General features: G+C 38.5%; 1 protein-coding gene across 1 annotated transcript; it reads right to left on the reverse strand.

Annotated features, from left to right (window-relative positions):
• Positions 1-11301: 11301 nt before the first annotated feature.
• Positions 11302-17775, reverse strand: PRL (prolactin). The gene is made up of 5 exons (XM_054816980.1): positions 17745-17775; positions 16086-16267; positions 15041-15148; positions 13417-13596; positions 11302-11493 (listed from the first exon to the last, which is right to left on the reverse strand). Exons 1-5 carry the CDS (start codon positions 17770-17772, stop codon positions 11302-11304), a joined length of 690 nt encoding a protein of 229 aa, XP_054672955.1. The 5' UTR covers positions 17773-17775.
• Between the last annotated feature and the right edge of the window lie 925 nt (positions 17776-18700).

The raw sequence follows: 18700 nt of genomic DNA on the forward strand, positions 1-18700 counted from the left end.
GTCTGGGATAGTCCCCCCTCAACAAAGAGATTCTCTAGAAACAAAATCTCCAGGAGCTGTATTTAGACATATAGCTTCAGGGGGGAAGGAGTCTCAAAATCCCATTAGGAAACTGTTCAGCTCTAGGATTGCAGAGTATCCAATTGTGTGGGAACATTTACTGAACTGGTTGGTACTAAGGTACCAGCATTCAACTTTTACAGATGCAGCTCAGAACTCTGCAGTTCTCCCTTTATCATGGCTGCATGGGAATCTGCTTGAATGTAAAGAGTAAGTTGCTTATCAGCTGATACGGTGAGACATAGAGTCAGCCTCAGCTGCAGACTCAAGAAACCATGGTATGGATGAGTTTCATAAGGTATATAATTTTGTGAGGCAGCATAAAAAAACAGTGACAGCTATCCAAGAGTGGCTATAGGGCTGTAGAAGAAAGTCTTTCCACCTATGAAACACCTACAAAACATCAGTAGGTGAGTGATAATGTTCTTCACTGGAAAAAGATGCTTGGGCAGGACCTATGATGCTTGATGCTGTTATCTAAAAAGATATTTACACTGTTTTAGTTGTGCAGATGTCGTCTTAGTCAATGAATTCTGTGTATCACAGAGCCTTGTCTTGAGCTGAACGCTCAAGAATGAAAAAATTTTTTATCTTTTCACTCATTTGAACACAGAAGGTTGTTAGGGAATTTTGAGGAAATACAGGTAACTTTGTGCAGAAAACCTTAAGTGACGCAAAGCCTACACTCGTTCACAAAAATGGTTTCACAGAGGATGAGAAAGACTTCAGATCCTCAGAAATCAAAATAACCAAGCGCTAGTCAGATGCCAAACCCGTGTTTTACTGTGCCATCAGCAATCAGACCATTTATTCTGTGCAAAACTGACTGCTGCCTCTTGTTCAAAGCAGGGGCTACACCGTCTCTTCTCCTCCAAGTCCTGCTTTCTGAGTCTGGGCTTCCTACATAACCATGTTTGTCAGCAACGTGCATGACTAAAATGGTGTTTTCATATTTCAGTGCAGTCGAGGCCCCTTAAAGCAGAGGGCTGCAAGTGTGAAAGAGAGATATGTTGCTCCCTAATGGCTTATTACCATCCCATTTGCAATTCAGATCAGTTCTAAATTGACTGAAATTTTTAAACACATAGCAGGCAGTTTAAACTAATGATTGTCTGGAGGTTCACATATGACTTGAACTAAGCTTCTGTTCAAAACAAATTGCAAATAATTCCTCCCTTAGAGTCAAAATGTCACTTTTTACACTGTGCATTGTTGCCAGATTTTGTCAGTTACATTAAAAAAACCCCAACAAAACAACAAAAAACAACCCCACATCAAAACCCACAAAAAACCTGCTACCCACTGAATGTTCTGAATTAGAAAGCGGAGTGACAATGTGGTTGTTGCCCCCTACCAGCCCCCCCCCCCTTTATTTACAATAATGTATATGTGTGCCTGATGAAAGATCCTTCCCCCTCCTCCCCACCCCAGCTCCCCGAAACCCCTCAGCCTGTGCTGAACGCCCCAGGGGCAGCGGTAGGCCTGAGTTGCCTAGCAACCCTCAGCAGGCAGTGGGGCCTGCAGTGGCCTGCCTAGGCCCACCAACCTCTCCCCATTGCTGCTGGGGTTAATTGCTAAACCTGCTTCAAACCGGGCATTTCATTTTGGTCCCTCTCCTTGTCGCTGGCTTGCCCATGCCTATGCAACCGTGGTCCCGAAAGAAGAGGGTGCCAGGAGTGGCTGCAGCATCTTGGAGGGATGATGAGCACTGCACAGATTAGGCAACACGTGTCCTGACGGGCTGTGCTGGGCATTACAGTCTCTGGTGAACAGTGGCTGGTGCTGGCACAGAGCTTCAGAGCTGCCTTTTCTTGTGGCCATGAAGTGTAGTAAAACGGGCTTAATCCTTCACTATTTCAATTTTTCAGCACCCTACCTTGTAACGGCTGCTTAAAGAAGTAGTTCAGAGTTTGGGTTCAATTCCATCAAGATTTCGAAGTCAATAGGTTTGATGATGATAAAAAGGGAAGCTCTTTAAAAATCTCCAGTGGAGTGGAAAGGGTATATTTAATATGTGATTGAAATTGGGTTTCCCTTGAAATAAACAACCCATTTGAAGGGACTTGCTGGAGAAATCTTGATAACTTACAACCACTGATAACTAATTGTGAATAGGGAGGTATTTGCTAATTTCTAAAGGGAATGAGCTTATATAAAGACAAAAAAAAAAAAAAAAGGGTCCAGTTTCCTTTGATATAATCCTTGTGTATTTCTGCTTTGTAGGTTCTGGCCACAGGGATAAGTTTTGGGACAGTCTCTTTTTTTTATGCATGGTGTTACTGGATCAGGTATCTTTGTTACTTAACTGACGTGTGGCTATCTCTGGACTCCACAAAAAAGATTGTTTTTCAAAAATTATCACAAAGAACCCTCTTACGTTCATCAAGCTACTTGTTCAGTTGCTATTTATATTTTCACCTTGAACTGTGTACCACATTGCATTTCTCAAAAGCTTTTGCATAGCACATTGTCATACTTACTGTTCTTTTGGTCCCTTTTTTCAGTGAGAAATATTTCTTGAACTGTTGTTAAAATGGTGGGTTGATGGAGATCCCTGCTTAAGGAATATTTTCTCCTGAGAGAGAGTATGATAAAATGACATGCTGCTTATCTATTAAAATGGCAATTGCACTGAAAACTTTAATTTTCTTTCTGAAAATTTTGAATCCAGAATTGGTTTCAGTCAATATGTGGGAAGAAATACTGAAGCATCACTTGATTGGATTGATTTAGAATATCTCTGTTTTTGTGGGGAGGGAAAAGTTGAAACCAAATGAAAACAACTTTTCTTTGCTAAATGTTAACTTTCCTGCTACATGTTTGTTGCATGTAAAAAATGCATTGCAGGTTTGGTTTTTTTTTAACTGAAAGGAGATGGGAAATGTAAAAAAGTGTTTCTTAAGATGTTCCTAACTTTATGATCTTTTTGGGAATACCTACCTGCTTGTAATTAGATCTAGGAAAGATATGCATATGTATTACATTTTTCCTTATGCCTTCAATATGTACAATTAAAATTGTGATATACTTTGTATTTTACAAACAACAACAAAAGTCTCAGCTTACTGATTATGAATATGAATTAATATAAAATAAGTTTCTGCTTTCAGAACAACCTTGTGAGTGCCACCTCTTTCCACTATATAAATCTATTATGTTGCAGACTAAGTTTAAATACAGCTTGCCCTGGCTACAATTAAATATACATAAAAGAAGTCTTGCTTTACCATCTTTCGTCCGTGAAACATGAAGACCCATTTTTCATCTTTGATTTACTAGAGGGATACTATCCAGAGGGACCTTGACAGGCTTGAGGAGTGGGCCCATGCAAACCTCATGAGGTTCAACAGGGCCAAGTGCAAGGTCCTGCATCAATCCAGACTGGGGGATGAAGGGATCGAGGGCAACCCTGTGGAGAAGGACTTGGGAGTTGAAAAATTGGACATGAGCCAGCAATGTGCACCAATGGCTCAGAAAGCAAATCACACTCTGCACAAATACCACTTGTATCCTGGGCCACATAAAAAGAAGCGTGACCAGCAGGCTGATGGAGGTGATTCTTCCCCTCTATTCCACTCTTGTGAAACCCCACTTGGAGTACTGCGTCCAGCTCTGGGGTGTCCAGTTCTGTGGTGCCCATACAAGAAAGACATGGAGCTGTTGGAGCAAGTCCAGAGGAGGGCCACAAAGATGATCAGAGGACTGGAGCACCTCTCTTGTGAAGACAGGCTGAGAGAGTTGGGGTTGTTCAGCCTGGAGAAGCCTGTAATGACACAAGGGGCAACAGTTTTAAACTGAAGGAGGGTAGATTTAGATTGGATAAAAGGAAGAAATTTTTTTATGATGAGGGTGGTGAGATACTGGAACAGGTTGCCCAGAGAAGTTTTGGATGCCCCAACATCACGGGCATTCAAGGCTAGGTTGCAAAGGGCTTTGAGCAATCTAATCTAGTAAATGATGTCCCAGGCTATTGCAAGGGGGTTGGACTAGATGATCTTTAAAGGTCCCTTCCAACCCAAACCATTCTATGATACTATGATTCAGTGCATGCTTTGGAGGAGAGCATGTGGTGTTTCTTGACTGTCTCTCTCTAAGATGTATTGTGCATGTTCAAGACTGTAGCACTAATGTTCTACAGCTTTGCTCTGCTGTTTTGTTCCCAGTCAGATTTATGCCAGGACAACAGGTATATAATATTGCCATTAATTTAGGCCAAGACAGAATTCATAATCCTTTTGATAAAGAGGCTATACCAAGTATGTCATGCTTTGATACGAAGGTGATGTGCATGACATAAATAATTACACAGGTACCTGTTCCCTATCAGAGCAGTAGTGAAATTTTCATTTATTTATTTATTTATATTTATTTTATTTTATTTTATTTTATTTTATTTTATTTTATTTTATTATTTTGAGTTATGGCATGCACAAGGAGAGTTGTCTAGGGGTCCAGAAAACATCTTTTGCAGAAAAATGCTACTATCTACCACTGTATTAAAAGCTTCAAGTTTTGGTTTCATATGAGTCTCTTTATGTCTTTTATTCAGCTAAACCTTACTTTCACTTAGATGGAATCTCAAGTGAAAATAAAAATAAATGGGTATCTTAAACGTCTTGCAAATCATTTCTGATGCTGTTGCTTTACATTTTTTCATGGTGCCATCCATCAAAAGCTAATCTCTCAATAAACTCAGGCTGTGCATTGCACTTTCTTCCTTCACATGGCCCTTGAGAGAGCATGAGCGAATTTTCTAATACAATGAAGTATTTTCTAGTACAAGATGATAAAGAACAGAATCTTTTTTATTTTCTCACTTTGATGCAACAGGGACTCAGAAGAACAGATTCCTTGCAAATAGCACAAAAGCCACTTTAAAGAATTGCTGAGCTGCTTATTGCATTAGCTTTGACATGAGGACCCATGGTCTCTATTGCATGGGTCTTATGAAGATACCATGCAAATCAAATTAATTCAAGTAGCTTTTGTCATATTAAGTTATAGTACATGTGCTGTAGGTCCAGGATGTTGGAACATCCAAAAGTTTCTGAGGTTTTAGTTAGGCTTGGATAATCATCAAAAGGCTTGGAAACTTTTTTGAGCTATATGAACTATTTTTGTCTATGAAATCAGGCTGGAAATCTCCCAGGAATGGCTCCTGGGGAAGATTATTGTTATTTCAATCATCTGGCTAAAGAAAGACCCTATTGTCATGTAAGATTACCGGCCTAATCCTGCAAACCATGCACAGTGCTTTCAAACATGAAGTCATTAAAGGTAAGCACAATAATATCTATATATATTTCAGGAATTATTTCTACCTTAGCAATAGAGTGAAAAGAATAACAGATACAGCCTATGTTATATACCACACTTCACATACTTCTGTTTCCTACTTGTTTGAATTATAAGTAAACAGAGCAGGACCTTGCTGAGAAGGGACCCTTTTTTTTGTTCTGTGTTAGTGTACAGTAACAGTGACTTGATTGATGAGTGTGGGTCTAGTAATTCTGATAATACCATAAAAAATATAATATTCTTTATTAACTTATGTCTTATTTGACACTGAAAGCTGGAGGAAGGTAGTCAGCTTGGTAGTGAAAAAACTCCATCAGTAGATGATAGGAATATTTTTAGAGTTAGTAATTTACGTATTTTGTATTCTGCAAACTCCTTTGCAACATGTGGTATATGCTATAAATGATACGAGTTTTATAGCTTCTTTGATATGCTAGAGTGAGTGCTCTTAGCATTTTTGATGACTCACTCTGTCACTCGTGAATTAATAAGTGATCTGAACTCTTCATTGTAATAAACCCTATCATTTATTAAAAAGGGAAAAGTGTTCCCATAATTAGTGTGGTGATGTTTGACAGGAAAAGTGAATTTTTGAGGGACTACGACTATTAAATATTGTCAGTAAATACTATTCATTTTTATGCTTGGCAAAGCACTTTCTGGTAGCAGACTGGATAAAATGTAAAGACATGTTTGTTGTAAAAGTGTTCTCTAACTAATTCTTTTGACTAGTGTCTATGCCATCATTTTTAAAATGATTGTAAAATGTATGAATTCCCAGTAAAGGGCTCTGTCCAAGACATATCCTTAGGATTTTTAGTGAGGCTCAGTGTCAGTAGTAAATAGGAAATGAACATTCATCTATCTATACATCAGTATTTCTTGAGCCAGAGACCAAGTGTTTCTGTCACCCTGAAAGTCTTTGTATAACCTCCTTTCACTTTGTTATCACTTGCACTATGTACTGAGGAAGAAAAAATAAGATGATGTGGACTAGCCAATACCGGTAACTTAAATGTTACCACTCAGTGAAAGAACTTCAGAGCTCCTTGATGAGGAAAAAACCCCAAAAGTGATATGAAGACAGGCTGAGAGAGTTGGGGTTGTTCAGCCTGGAGAAAAGAAGGCTCTGGGGAGACCTTAGGGCAGCCTTCCAGTACCTAAAAGGGGCCTACAAAAGAGCTGGAGGGGGACTATTTACAAGGGCATGGAGTGATAGGACAAGGGTTAATGGCCTTAAACTGAAGGAGGGTCGATTTAGATTAGATATTAGGAAGAAATTATTTACTGTTAGAGTGGTGAGGCACTGGAACAGGTTGCCCAGAGAGGTTGTGGATGCCCCATCCCTGGAAGTGTTTAAGGCCAGGTTGGATGGGGCTTTGGGCAACCTGGTCTAGTGGAGGGTGTCCCTGCCCATGGCAGGGGATGGAATTAGATGGCCTTTAAGGTCCCTTCCAACCCAAACCACTCTATGATTCTGTGATTATATCCTGCAATTCTCTTTTGAATGTATGAATTAGAAGGCAGTATGCCATGACAACTTATTCTTTCCCAAAAACCAGAATGTTAGCATGAGATTCTAGTGCTGCTTGGATGATTAAAAGAGCATAAATATAGTGGTATGAAAGAGAATTAGTGACAAAGTAAGTAACAGGGTTTGTTTTTTTCCCTGAAGGCACCATAAAATTATAGATTGAAAGGCAGGCTCTGTATTTTCCTTTAAAATGGCATTGTATTTTCTTTGTGTTCCACAGAATCTGTCCGTGGGACTGTAAAATAAACCAAAAAATCAAAGAAAATGGGAGAAGTCTCTGAACCTTTTCTTCACCAAAGACAAGGACAGTTTTTACTGCTTTCACCTGTATGGAAAAAAGATATAGTTCAGAGGACATTAGGTACCATTACTCATCTGTTTTCATTTCCTCCTAAGAGCTGAATATATCAAAGGAAATGAAATATCACTGTGAGAAAATGTGCATTTTCTTAATGTTCAATTATGGGGGGATATATCTAAATATAGCCTTAAAATCCCAGTGATAGTAGATATTGTTGAAATGTTATCTGATAGTCATAGAGTTGTTTGGGGAAAAAAAGTTGGAAAACCATGGTGGACATTCCTACTGTTTTCCAAGACTGATATTTATTTGGATTCAGCTTCATTCCTAAAGATGGACATGAGCATAAGGAACTTGAAAAAGGTATCATTATCTTTTAAAACTAGTTTTAAACCTCTTTTTAACACTTAATATAAATCTGTGGATAATCAGTCTTAAATTTCAGTTAAATTGAATATTGATGCTCAGCTTCAATCCTCAAGATTTACCAAAGTAATTTGCGGGCACAAGTCATTAAGAGCTAGAGATAAAAATAGTCATATATGTAAATAGCTTTACAGATTGGTAAACCCTGTAATTTCAGTGGGAATGTGTATGCCTGTGATGTTATTCCCATGCATGATTGTAGTATTTGATTTCTAGAGTGTATGGATATATACATAAGTATGATTACTGAGTTTACATCTCTGACATAATTTGTTGTTTGTATACATTTCATTTATTATAATAAACAGACTCAGTTTAAAATGTAACCCTCAGAGAATTTTTGTTGTGTAGAAATTAAACTTAGAAGATATGTGTGGTTTCTACATTCTATCCCTTGTTATTAAAATTGTGGATTGCCTTTGAAATAATATTGTGAAGGTAAACTGTATTGTACAGATGAGTTGCCAAATTATAGTCATTTTAATTTTTTTCCTCCTAGAAGTTAAACCATTTGAGGTTTTTTTGTAGGATCTCAAAGGCAAAAAAAAAAAAAAATAGTAGAGAGATTATCACATTACTAGTTAATCAGCTGATTCCAAATGACATATACAGTCAGTAAAATCTTTCCATATTGGCTTTAAAATCATCCTCAAAATTATTTCTGTTTGCTCCAATGGTTGAATATAGTCCTAGAGTCTAAACACAGGTCATGAATAGCATATTAGATTTTTATTTTGCATGTCTCTATTGCTCTGTTGTGTTCAGAGATAAATGCTCTCAGTGATGAATTGGTTTGCACTTCATACCATCTAGATTTGGTGTCACAAAGTCTTATCTTAAATTTAGTGCCATCTATGGAAGCTTAAATGTAATTTTTAAAGGGAACAGAAGTGAGCCTATATTTCAGCCATGTGGACCTTTCCTTTCCATTCTTTTCACTAAGCAATCTTAAATGAACAGAAGTAAAGAAGCCAGCAAAGATTTAAATATGGCCAGTTTGAGTATTGAATAAATAATTGGAAAACTAGCCATTTCGAATGCTGGAAATCTGAAGTAGCCAGAAGTTAATACACTTGGAAAAAACCCTCTTTTTGATGTCGGTTTCTTTCATTTAGAAAGAACATGCTTGTTCTAAATTCAGGTTTGTATAAAATAAGAGATTGGGTATGTAGCTATTTTTATTGGACAAAAGACAATAGTTGCTCAGGTCTTATGAACATGCACTAATTAACAAACCATTAGCGAGATAAGAATGTATTGTTCCTATTAGCAACTGAAAAAAAGAGAATTGCCGATTGGCCTGTATTGTGGCTCGAACATTCAGAGTCTGAGGCGTTGTCTGTACCAGGGCACTTGGCAATGAAGGTGTAACTTTGAATGTGCTCACCGGGTTTGACATCTTTCTGTCTCTGTGGCAGCTGTGATGACTCAGAATATTAACCAGATCACTTTTATATACCCCTTTAGCTAAGCAGCTGCAAACCAGATAACTTTTCAGTTGTTCAGATTCTTTTTTTGACATTCTCTTCTATCTTTCTTTATGAAATTAAAAACTCATAATTGTACTAAAACAGGCTATAATAAAGCCAGTGCATGCAAGTTTGAAACAATTATTTTAGTCTAATTTTTAAGCAGTTAATGAAAGTCATTGTTTTAGATCTAGTCATGTAAGTGTAAAATTATGAATGTCTGCCCTATTAATCAAGTTGCTTTTGAATTCTAAAGAGATTCTGAGGTAGGAGTTTACTCAACCAGACAATCGCTTTTCCAGCTCAATACAGAGTAGTCCCATTATTCATGTTTTCTTTTGAATAAGAACTCACACTGTAATTCTAAGCACTTGTGATAATTACAAAAGCTATTTTTTTTTCTTTTTCCCTTTAAAAGGCTTTTTTTCCCCATTGGCATTATAACAGAAAATAGAATATTATGATCAGATTAAATTCTAGCCTGGGTACTTGCATTTTGCCTGGCAAATTTTACCCATTTTCTTCCTTGACTGTTGTGTTGTACAGCTGTGTGTTGTTAAACCACTGTTGCACATGCCCCAAGTTTTGTGCATTTCAGAGCTTATGAAAGATGTCAGTTATGACTGTCCAACAAGTGATTTTATATATATTAAAAATGGCCTTAATATATACTTACCGAGATAAAGCCTGAGGCAACCAATAATTGAAAACACGAAGAGACTAAAAGGCCATTTCATATATATATATATGTGTGTGTGTGTGTGTGTATACACACATAATTAGATAAGCAAGTATCATTACATCCTTACAGAGATGGCTGCAATGAAACTTTTCTAGCAGTTGGTATTATCTAATGTCTTACATAAATACCTATTACGGCTGTACTTCTGTTATGGTGATGAGAGGCCTCAGCCCTCAAACACATCTTCTCTGGTGTTTCACTCTTCCTCCAAGCTGGCTCAACTCCAGAGCAATGCAGCAGGCTTGTCTAGTGGGAAGCCAAACCCATGAGGAGCTGATTTGAATTTAAGCTCCTCTTTGCTGAAGTTGTGTGATGAAGCCAAGGCTGAGATTTTTTTATGGCTTACAAAGACAGTATATCGATATGGTCAATGGCTCCAGCTGCTATTTGGCTTCTCACTTGCTGTGTGACTGTAAGTCAGATATTTTCAAAAGTAGTCAATTGTTTTGGTCTCTCCAATTTTCCAATGTTAACTGTAGTATTTTGAAAAAAGTGGCCTAAAAACTTTGAGTGGAGACACTTTGGGTTTAGGACAGCAGACACCTTATCTCAGCTACTGCCTTTTTATAGCTTGAAAGTTTTCTGAGCAACTGCAACCACCACATCACTTGTGAGGAATGTGAAGGGTAGGTGGATATGATATGGATGCCCAACATTTCTTATTGAGACCTGCTGAAACCTATTGGTTCCTTTGCCCTCAGGTAGTCACCTCAAACATAATGACCCTTCCTTTGGAAATGCCTCTTCTCCAAATAGTCAGTAGAGATGTAGAAATACCTGGATCTCTGTCCTTGAAATTCCAGATGTGTCTTCTCTCTCCAGGGACTGCATGGGGAATCAATGGCTATGTTAGCCAGGATAGATTTCTTACCTCTCTCTCCCCTCCTCAAACAGTTTTTGTACAGAGCAAAAGCATCAATCCAAGTAGATTGGATTTCAGACCATACTTTAATTTAGGGTAGTTCAGTGTAATAGGTGATTAATCTGCTTTTTGATGTGCTGCTTTTCCCCCCTCCCCCACCTCTTTTTTGGAGGGGGAGTAAAGAGCAATGGAAGTAAGATATCCTGCCATCAGTAACTGGAGACAGAGATCCAAAAGGAGAAACTACTGCTAAAAGTATAACCATACCAGCTATTTTTCATTCACTGATACCACTCGGTGTTATGCGCTTTTGGATTTAATAACATTTTTATTTGTATCTACATGATCTGGTTATCACTGAAATGCTACTAGGTGAGGAGATCAGACAGAAAAGGGTATTCTTGTCATACAAGTAATTTATAACATTTTAAAACACCAAGATAAATGGTGCTAATAGTTGCAGCCAGAATTCACACAAACATTCCTGAAAGTTACTGATGATCCTGGTACTGTACAGTGTGACTTTTCATAAAGTTTGCAATGAAAAGTGGCAAAGCAACAAGGACACCATGATGAATGATTTCAGCAGGTGATGAGGCCCATGAGTACTTAACAATTGTTATTGTGGATTAGGCGGCACTTCAGAAGCCTGAGATAGCTGTCAATTTTGTTGGAATCTCGGCGGAAGCAATGCAGCAGGGTGTAAAAGGCAAAGAGTCTGGAGTCCTCATCAGCAAGTTGCAGGGATGGAAGGCCTTCCCACTGAGAGTAAACTTCGTTTCCAATCTCACCAGAATGAAACTAGATGCAAAATGATACTGTAGTAAATGACAGTGAATCTGACTGGATGTAGAAGACAGCATTTAAAATACTGGTCTTGAGGAATGCTAGTTGCTAGTGTACAGCTTGTAAAATGTTTCCTGTTATGGTTCCCACTATTCTTTATAATGTTCTATATCTTCATGAAGATTTTGAATGAATTTGTCAGATTTTTCAGTTTATTTCCCTAAAATATGTGAAAAGCTTAACTGTGCCAGTAGTGTTTTAAGAGAACTAGTGTGTTAACCAACGTCCAGTGGAATCTGACTTTGCAGAGAAATCAAACCTTCATTCATGCATGGACTCTTCACTGACGTCTCTTTTTGTTTCCCTCCACCTTGAAATCTTTGCTAGCACTTGTTCCTAGAATTTCTTTGTGTGTATCCCCAGCTTTGTCTCAGCCTGTCTCTTAAGTGTTGTCCCTGATACAGGCAGCTTCAAGAACATGTTACCAGACAAATCTCTCAACAGTACATCTTCAGATGTACTGTACCTCAGATTCCATTAAAAAAAAATAAAAAATGCTGAGTGATACAGTGATACTCTAATATTAGAAAGCTATGTGTAGGCACTCATGTAGTGAGTTAGCATCTGAGGTGAAGATTGGTTTAGGTCTCCTTGTTTGAAAGAGACAATCATTAATTTTCTCATATCACAGAAATCTACCTTTCATAGCAGGAAGGAAGTCTGTGCCTATTGGTGCTTGTGCATCTTCCTTATTTCCCACCAGATTTACTTTGTAAAAGCACATAGGAGAGTATCTGTGGAGCCTCTATCGCTCAGTTTAAGCAGTAGGCAAAAAAAAAAAAAAAAAAAAAGACCTGCTATCACTCAAAAACGTGGTTTGACACTAATGAATTTGCCAGTCTTGTCTTCAACCTCCTTCTGTAAATAATGTGAATGAGAAGGTGGTGACAGGGTAACTGTAGCAGCACCTGACTTGTACTGTTATCTTGGATCCTTGCCTGCACCATTTTTACACATGGATATGGGATAGAGATGTATTTGATTACACTGATAAATGCATTTGTGGCTGGGATAAGGTTTCTGAGTAGAGACACCTAACTGAAAGAGAGAGAGACCATGACTGATCCAGTGGAAAGTGGTGGATACAGTCATGGTGGCACTCAACGCTCTTCAACTGTTCAGAGCCTAGGCAAAAGCCAGCAAAGTCAGAATCTCTTGTTAACCTCCGGCTCACTGACAGAATGATATATTCAGGGACTAACAGAGCCCCTTTAAAAATCAACAAGCTAGAGCTGATTTTCTTCATGAAAGCTTTCAATCAATTACTGATAACAAGGGGTATTCGAGTGTGGGTTTTGTCAGCCTTGTTGTCTAACCCTACAAGTGTAGGGGGAACCAAGTCAGAATCAGAGTTCAGAGGAACCAATATGGTGCAAAAAGAGAAATGAAAGATACCACAGTTACTTTACTGTATGCCACATCTTTGCAATAGCCTAGACTTCCAGAACAGTTTTGAAACTATCCACAATACCTATATGTATACAGATGTGTCTAAATATGCTAAACCATAAATATAAATATGTGCATTTGAAAAAACACAGATGCATCCTTAAAAAATCAGGATTGCAAATTCAAAATAAAGATAGAATGACGATTACCAGTCCTGATGATTACACCTTCCCTTAAAGCAGGACTGGGGGTATGCTGGATTATGCTATGCCAGTCACATCACATTGTCTCTTTAGAAATTGCAAGATAGCAGAAGAAAAGAAAGCTGAAAGAAGCAAGCTGAAAAGTTCTCAGATTCAGCTATCCTGGCTCCCTTTTATTCCTTCACATCTACTGTTTCCTTTCCTATTCCAGATAGGGAGTGCCTATCACTGTATGTGTCTTCCTTACAGCAACAGGCTGGAAGGATGTTAAGGACCTAGTACTTACCCTCCCAATTATTTTCTGAATTCCTTCTAGAAGCCGCTTGTTTTTTTCCTCAATCTCTACAGCCTTCCAGAGGATGGTGTCTGGAGCTTCTTTGATTCTTTGTACTTCAGAGGCCAGATGGATCAGGGGATCATTCCAGGAGCGCAGCACTCCCAGTATTAAATTCAGTAGGTCTTCATGCTGCTCACCCACATTAAGGAAAGGCAGTTAAAATAGACTAAATGCTGGCAGCATTAGAAGGCATTTAGAGCAATGTCCTCAGACACAGTGATTTGGGAACTTATTCCAGGACCTACCGCATAATGTGCCCTATAGCCCTGTCTTAGATACCTCTGTGCAATTGCATTTTTTAAGTTTGTCATTGTTGTCATCATGTTTTACAATATTAGCACAAGCAGTTACAGTATTGTAATGGAAAGTATCATTAAATCCTCTCCACATTAAAAACTAGCAAGTGCAACTGTGTTTCATCTCTGTGAAAAAACCAGAACTTCTTATCTGATTTTTGATGAACATTTTAAAATACAATTTTTTTTTAAAAAAATGTTTAGTACTGAATGGAAAGTGTACATTATGATAAACCACTAAAGAGCTTTTTTTTGCCTCTACAAAACTCATCTGTCCTCCCCTTTGAACAATGGTGCTTCTGGCAATAGCTCTGGTTTTAAACATTGTCCTTTCCTGTGGGCAATAAAATTTCATAAAGCTTATGGTTATGGTAGTATTCAACCATTTATTCTTTGCTATGTGCATGGGATCTGAACACAGCCAGACTTGTTATGTACCCAGGGCTGTGAATTCTATTGCTTCCAACCGAATGTCTGAATGACAAACTGTGAAGATGGCGATACTGGATTTGCAGGGATATCACCACCATGAGACTGATAAAGATTTCTCTCTGGCACACCCCCATTCATACACCTGTGCTTATTTTTTTTTGCCAAAGGATTTTCAGATTGTATCTGTGAGCATATGCTGAACAAGACCATCTTCCCTTAAGTTTATAATTATTAAATTGACATATGTAGCATGTTTCTCTTTACAAGTATTTTGCAATATTTTGCACTAAAGTCTTTGTATTTGGGTGATGATGTGACCACTTTTGCCTGTTGGCAACAGCAAGAATATCTATTTATCATTTGTTTAGTAATGTCAGTGGTTTCAGTTACTGGAAAACTATTTACCTCTGCCTACATACAGTATTCACTATATAGCCAATGTATTTTTATGTTTGTTAATATAATAATTGTCTATAAGGTGTTTTAAGATAACGTTCAAAGGCTGTAGTGTTCTCAGTACTGTACAAGCATGGTAACCAGTGTTGCTCCATGAGGTTATATTGTAATTGGAAATAAGATGCAGTGACTGAATGTAACGTACAGGAAGAGGAATGGAAGATGAAAGTTACCAGAACTTATATATTCTGTACAGTCTGTAACTTAGTATCAGCAAATGTTAAATCAACTTTTCTTGGCTTTTTGGTGCTTTCCTCTTCCTGGCTTTTTTATTCCAATTGAGGTGATTTTCTCTGTCTGCTGCCTCTCTATACCTTAACTCTCCCTGTTCCCTCCCTTCCTCCCTCCTGCTCTCTCTCACACTGAATGACATTAGAAATGGGACTTACATGAGTCTGCTGAGCTTGCTTCTTATCTTCAGGAGTAGTTAAGGAGGCAGTGTGGCAGCCATTAACAGCTCTTGCAATAAAATCCCGGCCCTGAGCATAGCGTTCATCCTGCAGATCAGCAAGGACAGGCATTATTGAAACAGAGAAGCAAGAGCTTCCATTCAAACGTTCCACCTGGAGTACTGCATCCAGCTCTGGGGGCCCCAGCACAGGAGAGACATGGAGCTGTTGGAGTGAGACCAGAGGAGGGCCACGAAGCTGATCAGAGGGCTGGAGCACCTCTCCTGTGAGGACAGGCTGAGAGAGCTGGGGTTGTTCAGCCTGGAGAAGAGAAGGCTCTGGGGAGATCTAATTGCAGCTTTCCAGTACCTGAAGGGGCCTACAGGAAAGACGGTGAGGGACTGTTTATGAGGGAGTGTAGTGACAGGACAAGGGGTAATGGGTTTAAGCTGAAGGAGGGTCGATTTAGATTAGATGTTAGAAAGAAATTCTTTCCTGTTAGAGTGGTGAGGCACTGGAACAGGTTGCCCAGAGAGGTTGTGGATGCCCCATCCCTGGAAGTGTTCAAGGCCAGGTTGGATGGGGCTTTGGGCAACATGGTCTAGTGGAGGGTGTTCCTGCCCACAGCAGGGGGGTTGGAACTAGATGATCTTTGAGGTCCCTTCCAACCCAAACCATTCTATGATTCTACAATTCTAAGATTAACTAATTGTTGTTCCATTGCTTTTATCACTGTTTTTGTGCTGTAAAGGTCAAAAGTTTCTGGCGAGTCTTCAGAGTGAAACTGGCACCCAGCAAACACAAACATGTCCCACAGGTAAATAACGATTGGAAAATGGTATCTTGTAATACAAGTGTTGGGTATCTTAGCAATGGTTAGCACTATACACAGATTTGGTCGCCATTGGGACTATCACTGTCTGTGCAGCAGTCATATTTGTTTACTTACTGAAGGATTTAATATATTAACATATGTTTGTGCTTAAAAAGTATTAAATTGCATTTTTTATATTTTCTCGCTCTCAGGAAAAGGCAGAGTACTTACAAATTCATTGAATATTTCTGTAGAGAGCAAGTGGATGTAGTGTGAAAGTTTAACTGCTCGTTCAAAAAGTTCCCCGAGGGAAAGTTGGCAATTGACAGATCCATTGGGGCAGATTGGCAAGGAGGTCACTCCTTCCTTTGTCAGGAGCATGTTGGACACCAGAAGGACCACCAGCAACAAACCTGTTCAGGTGTAAAACAAACCAAAATGGAATTGCATTGACTTGTATGTGCATTTAGAAGTAGCTGTAAGAGCCAGATGCTGGGTGATTTTGGCTGTGCTGTCGCATGGCTCAGAGTACCCCCTGTACTGGCTGCTGAACATCAGTGGAGGAGGGAAGCGTTGTAATTCTGTTGTCCTTTCTCCCCTCCTGACTTTATAGCAGAGTCTGCTACAGAATTTGAGGAGACAAGGTAACCTGTGTTGCAGTGTACACTGTATTCCAAAGTCTCTTACCATTGTGCCTGACTTTATTATATAGTGATAAATGGAAGAAAAATATCAAGCTTCTTCACAGTGTAAATATAGATATGTAATTATATTTGTACAGATATGTAAGTTTGGAAAACAGATTGGTCTTCCCCCCGCCCCAGGTCCTTTACTTGTTTGAAACATTCGGAGTTTAAATTAATTTTGTGGGAGGGTGGTTAGGTCACACTCTTAAGGTTTTGATTGTCTTGGGAGTTCCTTCAGAAGATTTCCAGCAGCTGCGCTGCTTTGCTGTTTAGAGTTTAACCCTAAATTCCCTACTGCCAAGAAATCAGAGAGAACTTTTGTCTTTTCTCCTGATCTTCTGAAACTGATATAGAGGACTTCTCATTATCTAAACCACAAAACCTCACCTGTTTAAAACTTTTAATATTAATTTAACAGCGTCAAGTTTTCTATTCAGTGAAATAAAATAGGCACAGAAAAACAATGGAAAAAATTAAAAGCAAATATTTGGTAAATGAATGGACTTATTCAAAGAACACTGTTCTGTGCTCTGAGAGTTTTAGTTCTGGAAATTGTCCTGCTACCTGTATTGGTTCACTAGACTTATTTTAAATGCTGAATTAAAGTGTAGTCCATAAATTAGCAGACCTATCTCTAATGTTATCATGTGATAAGTTTCTTTCTAGCTCTAAATTAAAGTGCATTTACACAATATTGAAGTAAGCCTTCCTCCTCCCCCACGAACTGCCACATGCTGCAGTTAGGAAAGTACTCTGAGGAATAATTCTATGAATAAGAAAACTTGAGACTTGTTGGCTCAGAAAGTTGAAGTTGATTATGAAAACATTCACTTCAAAATTACTATGTACGTCTAGACTTGTGGATAATGACTTCTAGTCATTGCTTTCTGAGTGGTGTAGCAAAGCAGTCTGGATCCAGTCTTTCATGTGTCAGTGTCATCCCTCAAGCCAATTTTCTGCGACACTGCCCAATGCAAAGATAGTCTTAGGAGATGAAAGACTGAGGAAAAGGGATAAAGCTGCCTTCTAATTCCAAGCTTTGGACACTAAACTTTTGAGGTGGAGGCAGGTTTCACCATTACTGGAAGAGTAGATGGCTGGAAGACCTCAGTTTCTAGAGCTGTTACATTTCGGTTACTTCCTAATTCAATCTAAATTTAAAGAAATATAAAAATTATCAGCAAGTGAATGGCAAAAGTCTTACCTTTCAATGAAGCCCCCTTGTTGCTCATGGTAGGGATCCTGTATGATGACTTACTCTACCAGAAAGAAGTCTGAATACTTGCTTTTAGTCTCTGCACATGCCACTTTTATATACACCATCCAGGGTCCATTTTGCATACATTCAGCAGGCCGTGGAGTTTACCTCGATAATTACAAACATCAAATTGCCTTTCTTCCACATTCATATTCAGTATTTTTTGGTTTTTATTTTTAACTGTGAGAGGGAATTTCATTAACAAGTTCAGCTGTGGGATCCTAAGTATGGTTGGATGAAGAGTGCCAAAATTTTGTCCTGAATGAGGTGCAAATGCCATTGATCACAGAAAGCTCCAGTTCTCAATTCTGAGACAGGTATTCTCAATGTTTCCAGCCTGCTGTTCCCCCTCTTCACAACTGTCTTCTCATCCTTCCTTGTTTCTTCAGCCATCCAAGCTTGCTTATGTTAAAATTCTGGCTATTTGTGGGAGGCAAACAATATTTTATAATGTCCATAGTGAGAGAAACAGCATAAATTGTACTGAAATTTTTCCAGAGAAAGGGAATGGAGGCTCCTGGAAAGACAGATCACTATCTGTAAAATTATACATATGACATTCGGGGTATGTAGCTCTATACAGTTAAAACAGATATTACACACCACAAATCGTGATATAACTGATTCTCAGTCTGAGACATGTTTAGAGAAATGAGGGCAGTTCTTATATTAAAAATGTAATGATTTGCATCAATCTAAGAGGAAGAAGTTATATGTTTGCTGTTTAATCACAAATGTTTCATGAAAAGCATTATTTAAAAATAAAAAAGTTATTTAAAAAAACGAACCAAAAACTCTACAAAACCATGAGATTGTTTTCTATACTTGAAAACTCTCTGCGTAAAAGATGTGCATTTCCACTATACGCAAAACACATGCTGTCATAATCAGTGGGCTTTGTT

Source organism: Grus americana, chromosome 2, assembly GCF_028858705.1.
Source record: "Grus americana isolate bGruAme1 chromosome 2, bGruAme1.mat, whole genome shotgun sequence".
NCBI classification, from domain to species: Eukaryota; Metazoa; Chordata; class Aves; order Gruiformes; family Gruidae; genus Grus; species Grus americana.